This window comes from Magallana gigas, chromosome 9, assembly GCF_963853765.1.
Source record: "Magallana gigas chromosome 9, xbMagGiga1.1, whole genome shotgun sequence".
Classification (NCBI taxonomy): domain Eukaryota; kingdom Metazoa; phylum Mollusca; class Bivalvia; order Ostreida; family Ostreidae; genus Magallana; species Magallana gigas.
In genome coordinates, this window is record NC_088861.1 from 10,973,018 (window position 1) to 10,993,435 (window position 20,418).

The 20,418-nt window shown below is 32.3% G+C and overlaps 1 protein-coding gene across 1 annotated transcript; it reads right to left on the reverse strand.

Moving 5' to 3' along the window:
* Positions 1–3,420: 3,420 nt before the first annotated feature.
* LOC117691921 (hydroperoxide isomerase ALOXE3-like) lies at positions 3,421–15,967 on the reverse strand. The gene is made up of 11 exons (XM_066072055.1): positions 15,475–15,967; positions 15,036–15,128; positions 14,491–14,602; positions 10,703–10,820; positions 10,522–10,614; positions 10,110–10,176; positions 9,567–9,660; positions 8,896–8,995; positions 5,646–5,810; positions 5,265–5,419; positions 3,421–5,149 (listed from the first exon to the last, which is right to left on the reverse strand). Exons 2-8 carry the CDS (start codon positions 15,114–15,116, stop codon positions 8,898–8,900), a joined length of 663 nt encoding a protein of 220 aa, XP_065928127.1. The 5' UTR covers positions 15,117–15,128; positions 15,475–15,967; the 3' UTR covers positions 3,421–5,149; positions 5,265–5,419; positions 5,646–5,810; positions 8,896–8,897.
* Between the last annotated feature and the right edge of the window lie 4,451 nt (positions 15,968–20,418).

Genomic DNA, 20,418 nt, shown 5'->3' on the forward strand with positions numbered 1-20,418 from the left:
TGAAATCTGATTGGTTAAGACGCAGTTCATAATCCGTTCTATTACCCTCAGCGTTTGCAACACACTTAGCAACGGGTAACATTAAAAATTGTTACATGTGCGAAAATTATGCGCGTACGGTTCGCTGTAGAATTCACGTTATTCCTATATAAAAGCAGTAAAATTTTCTTAAAAATTAAGACATTCAGTATAACAAAATAAATAGTGCCTGTTTGGGAGGATAACAGTTGAAATTGACACCCCTCGAAAACCATTGTTAACCTCCGCTTCGCGTCGGTTGACAATGGTTTTCTCGGGGTGTCAATTTCAACTGTTACCCTCCCAAACAGGCACTATTTATATAATATCATGCAGTCCCCTTAATAATACAAAATAACGAAATACAAACACTCCAGCCGGCCTGATTTTGGGGAGCCCTGTATTCCATATATAAAAGCTAGGCCACTGATCATCGAGTCGCATTTTCTACTAATAAAAGTAACAGTTGTAGATAAATGAGCCAATATGAACATTTTGAAATGTTTGATTTTGTAAACTTTTTTGCGTCACTGTGCATATGTGTGTGACTTATGTGTGTGATGTGTCACATCTCCATGTGAGGCTGTTAATGTGCAATTGTATATTTTTAGTTTTACCATTCGACTACCTGTTAAATTCAACTTTCTACTAACAAGAGTTTTTCCGCCTAAAACTTACCAGGACCGCACAAACTTATGTCTGCATTGACCGAGAGAAGACAATTTCATATGTACAGGTAGCTCAAAAGAACTTTAAAATATATTCTATGTCGCTACTTGTGTCTGATAATACTCTTTGTAAATTCATATTCATATTCCTAAAATGTTATGTTTTAAAACACATATTTTCATTCATACAGTCACGCTGACCAAAAGCATATAAAGTGAGATTTCACGGTCTAATAATTTCTTGTTGTCGGCTCAACGTTTCCAAATTTTATTATCTTCTCCCAGTTAACTGAACCAATTAATTTTAACAAAACTAGACAGCAGTCATTCTTTGGCCAAATGAGTTCGAGTTTATTTTTAAAAAATGGATATCTTGAATGAAAAAATCATTATTTATACGTGTATGGGATGTCTTAATTTGGTGTCGATTGAAGTTTGTACAAACCGTACGCGTGACACTCTTACGAATAGAGAGGTCACTGTATCAATTGTAGTCCATGGACTAATTAATAAATATAATTGTAATGTTTAGTAGGAAATAATCTATGACAATATTTATCAAAAGTATAAAAACATAACCATGATATAACAATTTTAAACTTTTTTTCTAAAAGTAGTAAAGTATATACTCTTTTTACACATTAATAATGGTAGGATGAGTTTACTATACTTCAGACACCCAAATAAAGCTTTGATTTTCAAATATGTGTCCGCTGTTGCATATATAGAACTTGTGAGTCCCTCTAGCTTTATCTATCTTTTCAGAGAGAAAATCTATGAACTTGAAATAAAGATACATAAAAAATGACAAAATTAATAATAAGTTCATAATGAATCAAAAAGTATGTTAAAAATAATCTTGAATTGAAAACATTTATGAATTTATAATAGAATTTAGAAAAAAAAATTATATTTTGTTGCACAAATGACAGGTAAAAAGAACTAAGAATATTAATTGATATCCTTCAATATCATGCTAGCGTCTACTTTAACATTGGACTGTTGTATTCTGAATAAATGTACAAGTAACTATACAATAAGCGGTTATGACGTGCTTTTGGCCATGATAACGAATAAGCAGTATCTGGAAAATGTTTACTATAATCTGTTTGTTCAATGTAACTGTTTTCCTCACTTTTTAAAGGAGTTTTAACGAAAACATACAAATCTGTGAAAGAACAATTGAAATTGTTGAGAGGGAAACAATCTAAGATATCTTCATTGATCGGCATTTATAGAGAAATTGTTTATTAGTACATGTAAGGTTGTTATCCAAATCTTTTTTCCGGGTCATTTATGGCATGACGTAATAAGAAGCGAACGGTGCACGGATCTATACTTTCCGAGTCTCTTGGTCACGTGAATCGTATCCTGGTAGATAACGACGTTCATAGTGCGATATTATGAATATACCCATATGTTTTATGTATTATTAAGTAATCTTGGTGGTCAACAAAATAATCAACAGATCTACTACTTAACGTTTTATAATTGTTTTTTTTTTTAGCTATAAACCATTAATTAGTAGAGAGAAATTCCATATATTTTCATTTAAAACTTTTTAATAAGAGTTCTTTAGGCTAAAAATGCCATCGACCGGTTAGCTTTTTCAAACACCATATTTCAGGCACTTAGAATCATTTTCGAAAGGGGGAGGGGGCAGACTTAAGACTCATCCAAAAACATCACGACAAGCATTAAAAACGAACTTTTCAGAATCAAATAAATCGTAAGCCGTGGGAGAAGGGGGGGGGGGGTGTTAGGGTCAAATTCTAAGTTTCATGTTTCATGTAATTTTCTTATCAGGGGTAATGTAGTATGCCTCAAACTTTATTTTCACAGTTTATTTCCTAATCTTCATGTCAATTTTCATAGTTTGAAAAAAATTAAGGGGCCGATTCCATTAGCGGTACTTTTTTATAAGTTAATTTTAGAATTATGTCTGCTGCGTCTAAAAGTTGGCAGGGGGGGGGGGGGGGGCTAAACCTTTATCATTTACATGTATACTGAAATGTATGTCATGTAAATTTTGAATTTACCGGATGGCAGTAAATACAAAATTACAAGTTTTCATTCTGTAGATTTTGTATTTACTGCCAATCGGTCAATTCAAAATTTATAACATAACACACCGGTATACAAAGAAAGATTTATTCTGGTCAACAAGTACGTTCTTTTATTTAGGAGCATATAGAGTTAAGTATTTTTCTGGAAGAAACCATTCATAGGGGTATTTTTTGGTTTCTTTTTCATTGTTGCCAGCAGTGATATATACATGTAAATATGCGTTTCTCTGATTTATCTCCTGTATGATGACTGCTAAATGTTGGTGAAACCTATATAAATATACATGTAATTATAGTTAAAACAATACCAGAACTATTAATAAAAGATATGAATTTTATTAAAACATTAAATTGTTGTTGTGTTTCATAAATCAACCTTGAAATGATGTACATAACCTTCTTTTTAAAGTTTGCGCAGTACTTTTCATAAAGCAAAAAGATGAGAAAATATAAACACACTGCAATTTGGTAAGTGCCCCCCCCCCCCCCCCAAAACAAAAAAACAAAAAAACGAAGTCGATGTTATAGTAATTTTTAAATGATATTAAACCAAAATCATCATACAAGTATCATATATCAATATGAATATAAATTCTATCGCAGATATTTTTAAAATTGTTTTTTTTTCTTTGACAAGAGCGATTAAACAACTTATGCATCAGCCTTGCAGATGGGAACATTGTATCACCCCTGTAGCATCCGTATCAGCCATGGAGGCTGAAACAGGTATTATATACTTAGCTGTATCGCATATCCAAAATCCATGTATTGATTACTTAGTATATAATAAAATCAAAGTACCGAAGTACTGACGGGAGTTGATTTAATCGATTGTTATTTATTTCAAAATTAACGACATGTTATTTTGCATGACAAGTAAATTCCTATAAGTATTTGAATTACGCGCATTCTTATAATATGAATCCAAGAGAGACTCTATGCTTGTCGGAGATTTACGGAGACAGCCGAGCGTCTGGTTGAACGAGACTATATTGAACTCTGGAGTAGGAATACATAAAATGTACGACTTCAAAAAACATCTAAATTGTTCGTACCGTTTAAAATCTGACTATATACAATGTATCTATAAATGAGTTTCCTGTAAGAACAATGCTTAATAACTAATTACATCAAATTTATTGATTAGAACTAAACGTTGTCAGCCGTGTTGATTTGTGTTTAGGTCCAAACACTGTTTCACTTGCGGTTTGTCTGAATAACTGCATAGGAGAGTTGATTAAAATCAGCTTTCAAAAAGGATAAATAAAAATAAAAAGAACCAATGGAAAAACACTAAAACATCATATATTTATTTGGTCATATCGTATACATATATTTAAAATCTGAAGGTTTACACTATCAACAATAAGAATAATGTTTTAACTGATATGTTGATAAATAAAGTCTTGATATAGAAAAATTACTTAAATAAAAAAAAAGATGCGACGGTTCAATTAAAATAAATCGCTTACTGTTAGCGCTTTCAGCATTATCGGGTCTTAAGACAGTTATGCAGAATTAAAATATTTAGTTAAACTAGTTAACTACTTCCTCAGTAGAAGCAATGTATTTTCCCTTTGGTTAAAAATTTACGGGGGTCATTTTTTGACATAACATATTGAAACCAAATGTAACGAATTAGATCTTTTAGAATTGTGAGTTTTAAAATTATCAGCATCATAATATTCGTTTCTTCAAACAGGTTCTGAAATCATCAACATACGAACACGAGTATCAATGAATTGATATTAATAGAATAGCAGCTGTCTTTATTAAATAAAGATATACTCTTTATAAATGTTTATTCTTTAGATTAAAATATGTACATAAACATAATAAAAGTTCAGTTGATTACTTTACTTAATCGGATGTCGTCAAAATAATCGATTTTTCAGTTTTCAATACAAAATTGTACTATATCACTTCAGCCTGTAACAATTTACGGGGAATTCGATTTCTCCAACTGCAAACGTGCACAAAAGCTTGATTGTTTAATTATTTAGTTTATCCTAAAATCAGTTTGTCTAAATGTAATCATTTCACCACTTTATTGGCTCAAAAATTATTTTTTTATCACTTTACTTCTTCTTCAAACAAAGTAGGCTATCCAGTGTTTACCGGTCGGTATTGTTTAAGAACAAACAAGATTAAAAAGGAATCGGAAAACAAACAATTAAAAGTTAGTTACTTGTTACAAGGGAATTTACAAGCTTTAAACAGGTTAACATGGGCCATTGAACCCCTTTTAAGCGATTAAATGTTTATAGAATTAAGAACATTCTCTGGAAGAAGCCATTCATAGGGTATTCTTTGATTTCCTTTCCATTGTTGCCAGCAGTAATATCGTTATTTCTCTGAGTTATCTGCTATGTGACACCTAATAAATTTTGCTGAAACCTGTGATAACAAAAAGAGAAATTAATATCAAAAATAATAATCAATGCTCAGGCACTAAATATTTTAGTAATAAAGTATAATTTTTTTAGGTTAAGAACAGTATCAAAGCACACACTTTTTAACAAAAGCCTTTCCATCGCTATCCATTGTCTTTAAATAACTATCTTCATAATTTCCCAAACTGTTTGTGAGTACTTGAGTACCGGTCCGTTTAGCAACAATTATATAAAATAGTTCTTTTCCTGTGGGCATTGCTTCATCAAGATCATTCTATAAAGAAATAACGAAATGTTAAAGGTTTGCCAAGTTTATTACCGTGAAATTACCATGAGTTAACAAAAACCATTCAAAGTAACCTTTAATAAAGTATACTACCTGTCTAATTGTTTCATGACAATTAAAAAAAATGACGATCTTGAGTATTTATTATTTAGTTTCATATTTTGCAATACTTTTTCTTTGAGGTCTAAAAGATAACGTAGTCGTTAAATCTTACCATTTCTTCCTCGGGTTGTCCATGTAAAATGTCTGGCATGTTTGTAGGAAAGGCAAATTGGTCATATGCAGGATAATTGGCCGCAGAATGCTCGACACTACATATGTAAATGAAATCTGTCAAAACCTCGACGAGGTTTTCGATGCTTGTAAATTCCGGAATACCCTGAAGTTTGAAAACAATACCAATATAATGAAGTAAACGCTTTTATATATTATATAAAAAAATTATCAGCTGTGGCAGTATATTAAATGCAGCATTGATACTATCGATTAAAATGCTTTAACAATGCAAATAAAATTGCAGCTTAGTTATTGCCATTTTAAACCAGAGGTCCATGGGCCACAGGGCTCACTTTAGCTGTAATAGTTTTCCACATATTCTTATGTTTAACACGAAGCCCTTTTTGTTACTGTATGATTTCATAACCATAACCCATATTGAGCATTGCAGGTCTTAAACAACTCTTGATATGAAAAAAACCCACTATAAACTTTGAATCTTTGGCCCATATATTGTCAAGGGGCCATAGTTTAAACAAAATGTACAAATGACAGGATGTCTACATATACGTAATATCATGTATTATAACATTTCAGTTGTTGAGAATTTTTTTTCAAAGTAAACGTGAAACACAAACCCGCTCCATTATGGTCCCATCCTACTTTTTGGAGATCACTGGGATCATGATTTGAACAAACTTTAATCTACACTACCTAAGGGTGTTTCTATACAAGTTATAGGTTTTTTGTCCGAATGGCTTTTAGCTCACCTGACCCAAAGGCTCAAGTGAGCTTTTCTGATCACAATTTGTCCGTTGTCTGTCTTTGTCGTCATTGTTGTAAACTTTTCACATTTTCATCCTCTTCTCAAGAACCGCTGGCAAATTTCAACAAATTTTGACCAAAGCACCACTAGGTGAAGGGGATTCAAGTTTGTTTAAATGAAGGGCTACGCCCTCTTTAATGGGGAAATAATTGAGAATAATTGAAAATTTGTTGGTATTTTTCAAAAATCTTCTTCTCAAAAACTATTCGGCCTGAAAAGCTTCAACTTGTGTGGAGGCATCCCCATGTAGTGTAGATTCAAGTTTGTTCAAATCATGGTCCCCGGGGGTAGAAAGGGGCCACAAGATGGGGATAAAGTTTGACATAGGAATATATATAGAAAATCTTTAAAAATCTTCTCCTCAAAAACTTTTAGGCCAGAAAAGCTCAAATTAAAGTGAAAAATCCTCAGGAAGTGTAGATTAAAGTTTGTTCAAATCATAGTACCTGGTGGTATGGTGGGGCAACAATGGGGGATGGATTTTTACATAGGAATATATAGAGAAAATCTTTAAAAATCTTCTTCTAAAAAACTATTAGGCCAGGAAAGCTCAAATTAGAATGGAAGCATCCTCAGGTATTGTAGATTCGAGTTTGTTTTAATCATAGTACCTGGTGGTATGGTGGGGCCACAAGATGGGGATCAAGTTTTGCATAGGAATATATTGAGAAAATCTTTAAAAGTCTTCTTCTCAAAAACTATAAGGCCAGAAAAGCTCAAATTAAAGTGGAGGCATCCTCAGGTAGTGTTGATTTAAGTTTGTTCAAATCATAGTCCCTGGTGGTATGGTGGGGCTACACTGGGGGGATGGACTTTTACATAGGAATATATAGAGAAAATCTTTAAAAATCTTCTTCTCAAAAACTATTACGCAAGAAAAGCTCAAATTAAAATGAAACATTCTCAGGTAGTGTATATTTAAGTTTGTTCAAATCATAGTCCCTGGGGGTAGGATGGGTCACAATTGGGGGATAAATTTTTATACAGGAATATATAGAGAACATCTTTAAAAAAAATCTTTCAAAAACTATTTGGCCAAGAAAGCTCAAATTGGCGTGTAACCATCCTCAAATAGTGTAGATTCAGGTTTGTTAAAATCATGGTCCCTGGAGGTAGGGCGGGGCCACAATGGGGGATACATTTTTATATATAGAGAAAATCTTTAAAAATCTTCTTCTCAAGAACTTTTAGGCCAGGAAAGCCCAAATTTGAGTGGAAGCATCCCCAGATCGTATAGATTCAAGTTTGTTTAAATAATAGTCCAGGGGTAGGGTGAGGCCACAATGTGCGATGGATTTTTTTTACATAGGAATATATAGAGATAATCTTTAAAAATCTTATTTTTAAAGACTATTTGGCCAGAAAAGCTTAAACTTGCGTAGAGGCATCCTCGGGTAGTGTTAATTCAAGTTTGTAAAATCACAGTCCCTAGTATTAGGGCGGGGCCGTGATGGGGGTTTGAATTTTTACATAGGAATATATAGAGAAATCTTTAAAAATATTCTGAGAAAGATTTCGGTTTAAAACTCAGTACTTAATGTGAAAGCACAGGTTATGCAGATTAAAGTTTGTTGAAACCATGATTCCCTAGAGAAAAGTTGAGCCACGAAATGGGGGGGGGGGGGGTATATAGGAATAGAGAAACATCTTCTTATAGGTACAACAACAAAAGGGGCTTGGTATTACCAAAAAAAGGAGGTGGATATAAATTGGAAGATTTATCAATTTTTTTCGCAAGATCTACTGTACTTAGTATTCACGATATTCAAGTATATCAAGATATTTTGATACTGTAATGCTAATTTGATCAGAAATAAGGCAATTGTTGCTCAGGTGAGCGATGTGGCCCCTGGGCCTCTTGTTTAAAAGAATAATTTTAAAGATGTTTCTCTAAATATTCATATGTTAAAAACCCGACTTCCATTGTTGCCCTACCCTACTCTCGGGGATTATGATTTAAACAAACTTGAATCTGCATTACATTCAAATTTCAGCTTTGCTAGCCCACTATTATTTCGAAATGCTATCATTTTTCCATATTTTCCCCTATCATCTCCCCTTGAAAGGTTGAAAGAGGACGTGGCGTTTTTATTGATAAAAACAAACATAAAGCCCCTTTACGTAAGTATCTTTCGTACCAAGCTTGGTTGAAATTAGCCTAGTGGTTCTGGAGAGGAATTGTAAAATGTAAAATGTTTATGGACAGACAGACAGACAGACAGACGGAAACCGGACAAAAAGTGATCAAAAAGCTCATTTGAGTTTTCAGCTCAGGTGAGATTTAATAAAAATTTTGTTTTTTGTTTCAACAATCAATTAAATTTTTAGAATGCGTTGAAATGTATTACATAATCCCAATTTTTTTTTATATTTAGCCCATAATAGTTGTACATGCACATAATATAAAATTAACTAAACACACATTCATCCCACATCCGCCGGTTCCATTTTTTTTCTTGGCAATAATAGTTCTTGTCTAAACGATTGAATCTCATGGTCTTGTTGAACATTAACATCATCATCTGAAACACAAACAAACAGAAAACAAGCTAAGAGTTTAAATTTGGATCATTTTTGAACTTGCTATTATATAAAAGGGGCATGGTCACGATTTTTGTCAACTTGTATTTTTCTATTTTCATTATTTATAATGCTTTAGAAATGCATTTCTAATGATCAAATGAAAATTGAGAGTCAGTTTCTAAGTTTTAAGCAGGATAAAGACCTGACAAATCTGTGTCATGTAAACAAGGCTCGTGCCCTGTTTTTGTTTATGTAAGTTTAATATACCAATTCAAAACCTTTTTTCAAACTGATTTTTCTATCTTCTTATTCATTTTAAGCATTAATAAACAGTTCCTAAAGTTTAACACATTCATTTTAGGTCTAAAATTGAAATTCCCACGTCAACATTCAAAATGTAAACAAAAGCTTTGTTTACATGTCAAAGAATTGTAAGCTCTGTAAATCGCTTATGACTCAACAAATGACACTCAAATATTGTTTGCCTAATAATATTCAAATCGGAAAAATAATTTTTGACCAAAATCGTGACCATGTCCCTTTAAGGTTAGATATATATTGCAAACTTACTGCCATAGTAGTGTGCTGCATATTCATACACAAACTGATGTATTGCTTTATGCAAAAGCAAAGCGTCATCTTTAAAGAAGTATCCTGGTATCGTCTAAAAGAATGTAAATGACATTGATAACACAGGCACGTAGCATCTGTGAAAGGAGGGGGGGGGGCTCTTTTTCTTAAAAATACCTTTCATAATTTTACATAAAGAAATTTGAATTCTGTAAAATTTGTAGGTATTATGCATTAACCATAACCAATCCACCCCTTCTTGGATTAACGAAGTAAGAATTAAAACTGGGCTTTGTAGCAATGCATTTTTTGACATACCATTCTCTTCCACCACAATTGATATTTGTTTTGATTGGCAAGAACTTTATTTTGTTGTTTAATTAGTTTTAACACCCCCCCCCCCTCTTGCAATCAATGATACGTGCCTGCAACACACAACAATAGTACTTACAATAGTTCTTTGCTACATGTATATTTGGATAAAAAGATAATATCGGTACATAGACAAATGCAAATAATTAGATGAATAAAAAAAATATTAACCATTGTACCCCTTATCTCCAATCCATTCAGAAGTGAGGCATGTGTATTATACGCCCAGTTTTCATTGCTTCAATTTCGATAAAAAAAAAAAGAAAGAGAAAATACAACATGTAAATATTAAATGGAGTAACCTTGAACAATCCTTTCAACATAGTGTGTAAGCAAAACACGAAATTTCAAAATACTGAACTGTTCCACGATTAAATTGTCTAACTTTGATAATTGTTCAATAGCATTATATGTGCTTTCTATAATATCATTTTGGATAGGTTATTATTTGCAAATGACAGGTTTGTCTTTCAAAAGTATTTATGTTATAAGTAAAAACAAATCTTGAAAAAATTGCCTTGATTAAAGACTAAATGATTAGCAAACAAGAATAATGACATATTTCAATTCCAGTGTCACTTACTGTTTTGATATGAGTCTTAAAAATGTGAGACGCCTACTATAAGTTGTTTTTTCAAAGATGGCGCCCTCCGAAAGTAAATCATCCTTTGTGAATCTATAATCAAAAACATGCGATGCATCATGGTTGCAACAATAGTGGAACCAAACAATTTGTATGTCCGTAACATGAATTTTCAACTTACGTGTTAATAGCATGCATATATTGAAAATGAGGCAAAAGAATCTTGTAGATAGGATGTCTGTCCGAAAGATTCCTATGTATGCAGATGCTAACCCCATCCATTAAGAAATGCGTAAAGCCTGTAATTTTTTTTTCGTGATTAATTTAACTTAATAATAATAAGATAAATTCCGATCCTTATTTTATACATATATTTTAGATAAAGAAGTACAATAAAACAAAATGTGTTTATGCTCTTGATATGTATAATATCTCTTTTGCATTTGCTATTTCATGTTTATAGATAAAAAAACACCAAAATAAACTTGAAACTGAATTTTAAGAATTTTATAATTTAAAAAAAAAAGTTTAAAATTTAATGAACCTTTTCTTCTTAAAGTTTTTTAAACTATGTTATAATTATTATAAATAAAAAAAATCCCAAATGAAATGATATACTAAATTATAATGCTTTAGAAGACAAAAAAGATATTAAGAAATATGGGACAACCTTGTAAATAAAAAGAGATATAGAACTTGTTGTAGTTTCAGTGTATAGAGAAGATCAATGTCGGGAGACAAATCATTGGAATGCATGTAAACAATGCCGAAATCAGACTTATTTTACATTGATACACAAGATTTAGATGAATGTTAGTTTGGATACAATAAGGATAATATATACTGGCATGTATATTTTTTTATAAGCGAGTGTTATATAAAGTAAGCAGATCTTCATCGGCCTTTCCTCTGTCAGTGTGTACAAAAAAGGCAAACGTGTAACACTACCCCAAATATTATGAAAGGTGAATTTGACAAATATCAAAAGCATATGACCTAAACTTCTTGGAAAGTGCTGCTAGAATCCTGTGGTCCGTAGTTGTAATTGAAAAATACGGAGTATTTTCAATGAAATTGGAGAAGTTGAGAGGGTTTCCGATAAATAATGACAATATTTAGTTCATGCAAATAAATATAGGATTCTAGCAGTAATACTAATAAATATTAACTAATTGTCGATCGACTTATTGTATCATACATTCAAATGAACTTCGGGGTAGTGTTACACTTTTTGATTTTTATTAAGGTAAAAAATAATCTATTTTAAACTGTCACGTGATACCATGACATTGCAGCTTTAAAGATCGACTCGCTTCCAAAGTAGAAAAATAATATCATTGCGAACACATACACTTGATATTACTATTCAACACTGTTTTCATGAAAATAAACACTTTTTAAATTGATCATAATATCGATGGTCATTGAACTCGGAGTTGCCTTAACCTACCCGCGAATCATCAGAGGAGCTCAACTTGAATACCATTACTAGAACATCTAAGAACTATGATTATCATCATTTTGGCGACATTCTGTGAGCTGTATATATGTATTCACTAAAACATTTCACATTAAAATCGTTACAAATGTTATATGTCTTTGTAGGGAGGTCATTCCTTTCATTTTTTTTTACTTTCGAAGTTCAGGTTTTGCACTCAAAATTTGCTCATTTAAGCATAGTAGTTTCAGAACATAACACCTCTGCGAATGTGTTTGGAATGTTTTCTTTATCGTTGCTAAGTATATAATAAATCCAGAGGTGCTCGATTGAAAGTTTACGAGACTTCTCCGAGATTTGTTAAGTTCCTGTGAAATTTCCAGCGGATGAATAAGTGCTCGAAAAATATTCTCAAAATACGTAAGTACTGGTCGTTTTTCAAATCATATCCTACTTTGACTTTTGTTCAAACATGAACATCTTTAAAGATGTATGTCTTTTTTCACCATCTAGCGGTTATTTATACTAAACGATAATATTCAGAACAGAGTTATCGCTCGTGTTCAACCACGTGCAAAGTGGTTGAAAATATACACATTATGTTGCTTAATAAAATCATAGCAATGTTTGATGCTTGTGGTGTGCCATACCATGTTTTTAAATAAATAATGGGTGTCTCGTTTGCATAAAAATGTTGTATATATCGATCTATTTTCAAGAAACATTCTGCAACAATTAGTATAATCTGTTTCACTGTTGACCCTATTACTAGGTCAGGCGCGGATCGAAAATTAATCCTCAGGGCAGATATCTACTAAGCATGTTAATTATTGCAACAGCAGACAAAAACTATTTTTTGTATTGTTTTATTTTCATTGTTTCTAGAACACATTTTTTCCACCAATTAAAGAAGATTAAGTTTTAAATCACTAAACCTCTAGATTTTATATTTGACTATTTTCTCAAATTATCATTATAATACCTAGATTCTATAAAATAAACTATAAACACGAGGTATGATTTTTACTGCAAAACTGAAAGGGTCAAACAAAACCACGTAGTCTAAAATTTAATCAAATGACAATAACATTCGCAGGGGTGATAACTGAAGGAGTGTGATTTCAAATAACGAACAAACAGATATACAAGCAGAGTTAGTCTGTAGCTTAAAAATTCTTCTTGAAATAGCAGAACTTTCAAAACAAGGATATAAAGATATATTTAAATTAATTAAGCATGGTTCCATTTATTTCACACGAAAATCGATTGCAAATTTATAGCTTCGTAGAAACCGACAGGGCCTAATCTACACGCCATATTCAACGATTGATTGAAACATTCAGCAAATAAAGAAAATATAAGACTGTACAAAAAATCGTGATGATATCAGACTCATATTCGCGTAGAAAACGATTTGCTCTTAATAATTAAGTTATGTTTTATCTTACTTTTTACCATCAATCAAATGGGTTGTTAAAAGAAAGATGATAATATAAACAATTAAGTGCTTTCTTTGACCATTCTTGTGGGTTATGAAGATAGCGATCATTGCAGCAGTTTTTTTTCTGCATTGTCGCCTCCTTCATAGCCCACTAGAATTACCAAAGAAAGCCTTTTATTGTTGAAATAAAATTGAAAGGACATGGTTAAAGAATACACAAATATATATATATATATATATATATATATATATATATATATATATATATATATATATATATATATATATATATATATATATATATATATAATTTAAAAGATGTGGTACATGTGCCTACATAGAAGAAGGAACTACAATTCTACTAAAATCTGGAATGGAAATTCGCGCCAATTCGTCGATGAACTGTAAATCGGAAAATGTTATTTATTGTGCGATTTGCCCAACATGCAAAGAATTTTATATTGGACAGACGGGGAAACTAAACGCGCGTGTTCGTGTCCACAAGCAACAGATTAAAAACGTTATACTCCATGCTGTGAACATTTTGCTGAATGCGGCCAGGGAAAATTTACCCTATTCCCATTTTATAAACTTCCAAATGAAAATGAAATACTGCGCTTAGCCAAGGAAGACCACTTTATTAAATTATTTAAACCAAAACTTAATCGCACTCAGTGAAAAATGTATTATATGCATGTGATATAATTGAATCATTTGTAATGTTTGCGATTATTATTTTTTAGCGCCTTTTTGCTCTGTGACTCTAACTTTCCGCTACTTTAACATTATTATGACGTCACAATGAACTTTTGCTTATTGACGTTACTACGTTACATATTAGTCATTTGTACATAACTGCCTGAAAAGCCAGGAATGGCGAAAACGTTTGCGGTACAGAATCAATTTGTAATTTTATTCTAGATATTTATTATTTTTAAATTTTTTAAAACTGTGCCGATTTATTTTTTGTTTGTATTGGGAAATTATATATATACATGTATATATGTGAAAAGTACGATAAATAAACATACATTACTATTATGTGAATAAAATATAACTAATTATGAAGATGTTGAAAATATTGTTTTACCTATGTGTGTGACTGAGATATGATATTGACCTTCCAGCATATTAAACCACATTCTCATTTTTACCCACTGCCGAATTTCTGTGCTGTCCCCATTTAAACGTGGCGTGTATACCTGGATTAAAGTATTCTATTGAACTTTAAATATAGCACAATTTGTACTCAGGCTTAGTTAACCCGTCGTGGTAAAAATAAAATGCCTCATTTTTACCAATTGTTTACTTTATAAAAATCAAGATACATTTGAGCTAATGTTAAATAGTGATACCCCCGCTCTCTCGTAAATATACAAACTAATCAACGTCGACATTTAAAAAGAACTTAATAAGAAAAACGTATTTTATAATTTTAAGCATCTGCATTAATTAGTTGCTGGTAAATCTTTTACGAAAATTTGTTACTACAATACGCACACACAGACAGACAGATATGCAGACACACAAGGGTAAAATAGAATATAAACTATTTTTCTATTTTCTGCTCTCAATTGGAGCGGGAGATAATTAGAATGTTATGATATGTGCAACTTCACACGACTTTGAAACCACCTTTCCATCCTTGACGTTCGTTATATTCATCCATACAGCAACTGGCATTAAAACATCTTTGTATATCCCAAACAAAGCCATTGTTGATAGAAGCTACAAAGCGAAAGAGTGCATAATAGTCCTGTATTTTAATTAAAACCAGTTTAATATCTACTACATTTTTTAAGAGGGTTCGATGGTTGTGGTAATTTTTAGACTGTATTGATCTCCCTTAACTTATAAGAAAAGCTCCATAAAAATAAAATAGAATTCTGACGAGAGAAAGAGACCTTACAACAGCATGTACGATAATGTGGCATTCTAACATCTAACATTCAATGATTCTTAACAGAGATTTTCATGGTACAGGCCATCAGTATGAAATGAACTAGATTCATCATTCCACCCCACCCCCATTTTCCCTTTGATATGCAGGATTTATATAACAATGTAAACTTACTGTTGGTTCGTTAAGAGAAATCTCCGAAAGGTCTACAACGAACAATGTCCCCTGTTGAATGTGTGCCTCTAGTGTCTTTCCCGCCAAATAGGGGTGGTTTTCCTCGATGATATTTACAAATGGGACAAATCTGTAGAATCAAAACACTTTCAATGTCTGCAATGCAATATTGTTGACGTTTTCATATTTGGTAGATTTCATTTCTTTTTACAACACAAATACAAACTGCCAATATCATAAAAGGGAGATTTTAGTCCAAATCTTTTATTGCTATGTTATTTTACTTTAATGTTTTGAATGGTTTATTTGAGAATTTGGAATGTTTAATACATTTAAATGGCAGAAGTGAGGTAACGAATGGGGTCTTTTTAAAATAAATTGTTATGTAAAAAATCTTCATGTCCTGTTTTTGTTTAGAAGTAATCTGTTGTAATGAAATAATTATAATTCTAACAATTTGATCCATAACATTCTAGATAAACTGTTCCTTTGTGTTCATAAATCCATATACTGTAGACATTTTTATTTACATGTGAGGGAAATTTACACCAATCACGCAGTAAGCTTGAAACCGCAGAAAATACCCCCTCGCATATGGTAAATATCAAAACCTAAGAGAGGTAAACTACACATCCGCGTACTTAATGCCCGCGCGTATTGTTTGACAATAGAAAACACTTACTGAATCATAAGCGTAATTAACCACTTTTTCAGTATACAAACATAAGTTTTGAATACATTTAACCGACTATAAAAAACAAAAATTTACTTTAGGTTTGTAAACAAAACTAAACATTCTTGACTCTGGATCCCGCGTGTTAGTTTCCGAATGATATTCAAAGTTTGATGTGGCATCATAAAATTCAGTTTGCTAGAAAAAAATAATTTATTCAATGTTGAAGCTGTTGAGATAAGGTTACCTTCACCGTAGTGTAATGCCATTAGAGTTACTATGAACGCTGATGAAACAAACTCTTACTTTTCTGGAATTGTTTGGACTTTTCTGATAAGATTGCGAGTGAGCCCTGTAGCAACCTCTAATGATACAACGTCCACTAATGATGTAATGTTGCATTAGTGGTCAGGATGTTGACCACTAATGATATAATTTTATCATTAACGAACAACCTAACCGTCCGCTAATGATATAATTTCAGATTTGTATCATTAGCGGTCAAAAACCGTAACCTCTAATGATATGGGAAAAAAATGAGAAATAAGTACTACCTTGACCACTAATGATATACATTTGCATACATTTTCAATTGCATTAGTGGATGGATTTGAAACCTTTAATGATATAACATGATAAAAGATTATATATATATATATAGAGAGAGAGAGAGAGAGAGAGAGAGAGAGAGAGAGCATTATGGGACGTAGACAAAAAAAATTGTTTGATGAACTGTAGGTTTAGCTCGTTCTTTTTCCCGCGCACACTGGTTCTTAGAGCTCGCTTCGCTTTGCGGGAAATATAGCGCAAGGGTACTGTGACGTCATCCATAACTTTTTTCGTCGTTGTTTACGTATTTCGACTCAATACGAAGGTATGGAAGCATTTAACAAATTTCTTTGGTCTCTCCAAAGCTTGTGCGGTACTCTTCAAACCTTAAGACACCGTAAATTACGAGTTAAAAGTCAGCCATTTTTGGCATAGCACCACGGGTGAAAAAATTAGAGAGCATTATGGGACGGAGACAAAAAATTTTGTTTGATGAACTATAGGTTTTGCTCGTTCTTTTTCCCGCGCACACTGGTTCTTAGAGCTCGGTACTCTTCAAACCTTAAGACACCGTAAATTACGAGTTAAAAGTCAGCCATTTTTGGCATAGCACCACGGGTGAAAAAATTAGAGAGCATTATGGGACGTAGACAAAAAAATTTGTTTGATGAACTATAGGTTTTGCTCGTTCTTTTTCCCGCGCACACTGGTTCTTATATATATGGGTTTGTTAATTATGGAATAGAACAACAAGGAATATCAATTAAAGTTGGTTGAATTAAAACTACTTAAACAATAGGGATCATGTCATTGTAACAAAGAATATTAGCCCAAGTTAAAAATTAGCCCGCGTTTCATCTTTCAATATTGATTATTGATTCGGGGAGGGGGTGGGGGCGGGGGTGGGGGGCTTTTTTAACGTTGAAAACTGAGACCAAAAGTCGTGAAATGTATACCCGGATTTCATTTTTCAACATTGAGTATTGATTTGGGATATTGGGGGGCGGGGGGGGGGGGGGGCTTTTCTAACGTTAAAGATGCGACCAAACGTCATTTTTCAACAGCTCAAAAAAGGTTTTTTTTCTAATCTCTGATGACCTCACACGTTGAAAATTGACCAACTACAGGTTTTTGAACTGTCTCTGAAATTGAACTTGCTCTACCTAATTATTTTGTATCTAATAAAAAATTTCAGCTCCATGTTTTAATTCCTAATATTGTCCGATATTCATGCCGATATGGATTTTTGTTTTTTGTTTGTTTTTGTTTGGGTTTTTTTTCCCGATAGCAACAGTTTGTTATTAAGACTAAGAACTCTGTCTCTTGTTGTTAAACTGTGTAGATAGAGCTAAAAGGAATATATGTCAAACAACATTGTCTCAAGCCATGGTCCGGTGTCCGTTTTTATATATATATCTCTCTCCACCATGATCGTTCATGTTGACCGTGGTTTGCTAAGATTGTCAAACCAATACCGGCCGTTTATGTAATATTTCCGGTAAATCGCTTCAACTTTAATTTATTTTGAGAAGTCATGATAATTAACTGACAGCACAATAATGAGCAGTTTTCATATTTTTATCAGACAAATCGCGATCAGTGATTATTTAATTAATTCAACTTAACAATAACTTTTCTTAAACTTGCAAGATTAACAAAATTATGAATAATAAGCTACTGATCTTGATTTGACAGAAAAAAATATTGTGTTCAATACAGATACAAACACTACACAGAAACTTTTTCGTGGGTGTGTTTAGGGAATATTGGACATTTATGACGCATTCGCCGGCGTAACGAGGAATCTTGACCCGGGTTGAAATTTGACCCGGATATCATTTTTCAACGTTTAAAAATTGATACCAAAAGTCGTGAAATTATACCTGGGGTCAGTTTTCAACAGCTTGAAAAATATTTTTCAAACTTCTAATGACAACGACACGTTGAAAACTGACCCTGTTGAAAATTGACTCCGACTTCAGAGTTTTGAACTGTCTTTGAACAGTAGTGTAACTTGCTCTTCACAGTTTAATTGTACATGTGTGTACTTAAAAGTTTCGGTTTCAAAACTTTAACTCTTTCATACTATCCGCTATTTTTGCCGCCTTGGGTAATTTGACATTTCAAAGGTTGATTTTTCTGACTTCAATCATTTAATATTTCATTTGACTGAAAACGTGGTATGTAGCAACCTCTATTATTATACTTTCATGTTAAATACTGAAATCTGATTGGTTTAGACGCAGTTGATAATTTGTTCTATTACCCTCAGCGTTAGCAACACACTTGGCAACGGGTAACACAACGAATTGTTACATGCGCGTAAATTATGCGCGTACAGTTCGCCGTAGAATTCACGTCATTTCTATACAAAAGCAGTAAAAATTTCTCTAAAATTAAGACATTCAGTATTAATAATAAAATAAATAGTGCCTATTTGGGAGGATAACAGTTGAAATTGACACCCCTCGAAAACCATTGTCAACCTCCGCTTCGCGTCGGTTGACAATGGTTCTCTCGGGGTGTCAATTTCAACTGTTACCCTCCAAAACAGGCACTATTTATATAATGATACACTGTCCACTAACGACATAATGTTGCATTAGTGGACAGAATGTTGACCACTAATGATATAATTTTATCAAACCCGGGTCAATTTTCAACCCTGGTTAACATTTTTTGTTACACCGACATAATCACCATTGTTGAAGTAGTTGTAATTCAACCAACATTAATTCATATTCTTTGTTGTTCTAATGTATAATTAACAAACCAACATATTCAACTTAACAGCAAATTAGTGATTCAATTGTGCTACAGACCATAATAGCAAATAGTCTTGTGTTGTCTATGGTTTAATTTTAAAATTCTTCAGAAATATTTTTTTTACAAGCTAACCACTTTGAGTTTAATATACCCGGTAATCATTTTTGGTACAAGTTAACTATATCTGGTCAATCACTCACTTCCTGTCAGCCTTACAGACCAGTCCGGTCTCACTTTGTCAATCGTCTTCAATCTTGTTAGATGCGTGCCTCAAACCACTAAGTAAGTCTTTTTTATTGAAGTAATTGCTCAAATTTTTTAGTATTAAATTGTATTTTTGAAGTATAGTTACAGATGGAAATTTATTTTACGGATAAAACATTCTTAAAAGTATGGCACACCATTATGGTCGTAAAAGTAATTTACAGTTTAAAGTTATAAAGTAAGATTCTATATTTTCCTATTTAGTAATTTGTTATTTCTATTTGTTGTAGTTTTTTACCAATATTATTCATGACGGCAACGTTTCCACACAAAATAAAATATGAAACCCGTGTGACATTTGTTTGCGTTGTGCAAGGTTAGCTATCTGCCTGCACCAGGCAGAATAAGTCTTATGAATTGGACCTCTTTTTATGTTAATAAAATCCCGCTAAAAGTTTATCAATAATTTTTTAATATCGTAAAATTGCTTTCCTTCAAACTTTCTTCAACTAAAAATATTTAGCACAACTCCTTTTTGATTAATGATAATCAATTTGGATCTTCAAGTAAACAGACGAAGTCATAAATTGTATTTATTTTGTCTGTATACGACTATTTCAGTTCAAGTAAAAAGACAAAATATCAGGGGCAATGTCAGAATGGTGTATTTTACAATTAAGGACTATATACATGTATATGATCAAATAACTGCCCCCCCCCCCAAATTTTAACCAATTCTTATGCAGTATCGT

Excerpts from the sequence above, each read along its gene's own strand:
- LOC117691921 (XM_066072055.1), bottom strand. The coding sequence starts at position 15,116 with ATGGCTTTGTTTGGGATATACAAAGATGTTTTAATGCCAGTTGCTGTA. Across the intron at positions 10,615-10,702 it reads TATATGCATGCTATTAACAC|ATTCACAAAGGATGATTTAC; the intron begins GTAAGTTGAAAA and ends TTTTGATTATAG. Across the intron at positions 9,661-10,109 it reads TGGAGATAAGGGGTACAATG|ACGATACCAGGATACTTCTT; the intron begins GTTAATATTTTT and ends ACATTCTTTTAG.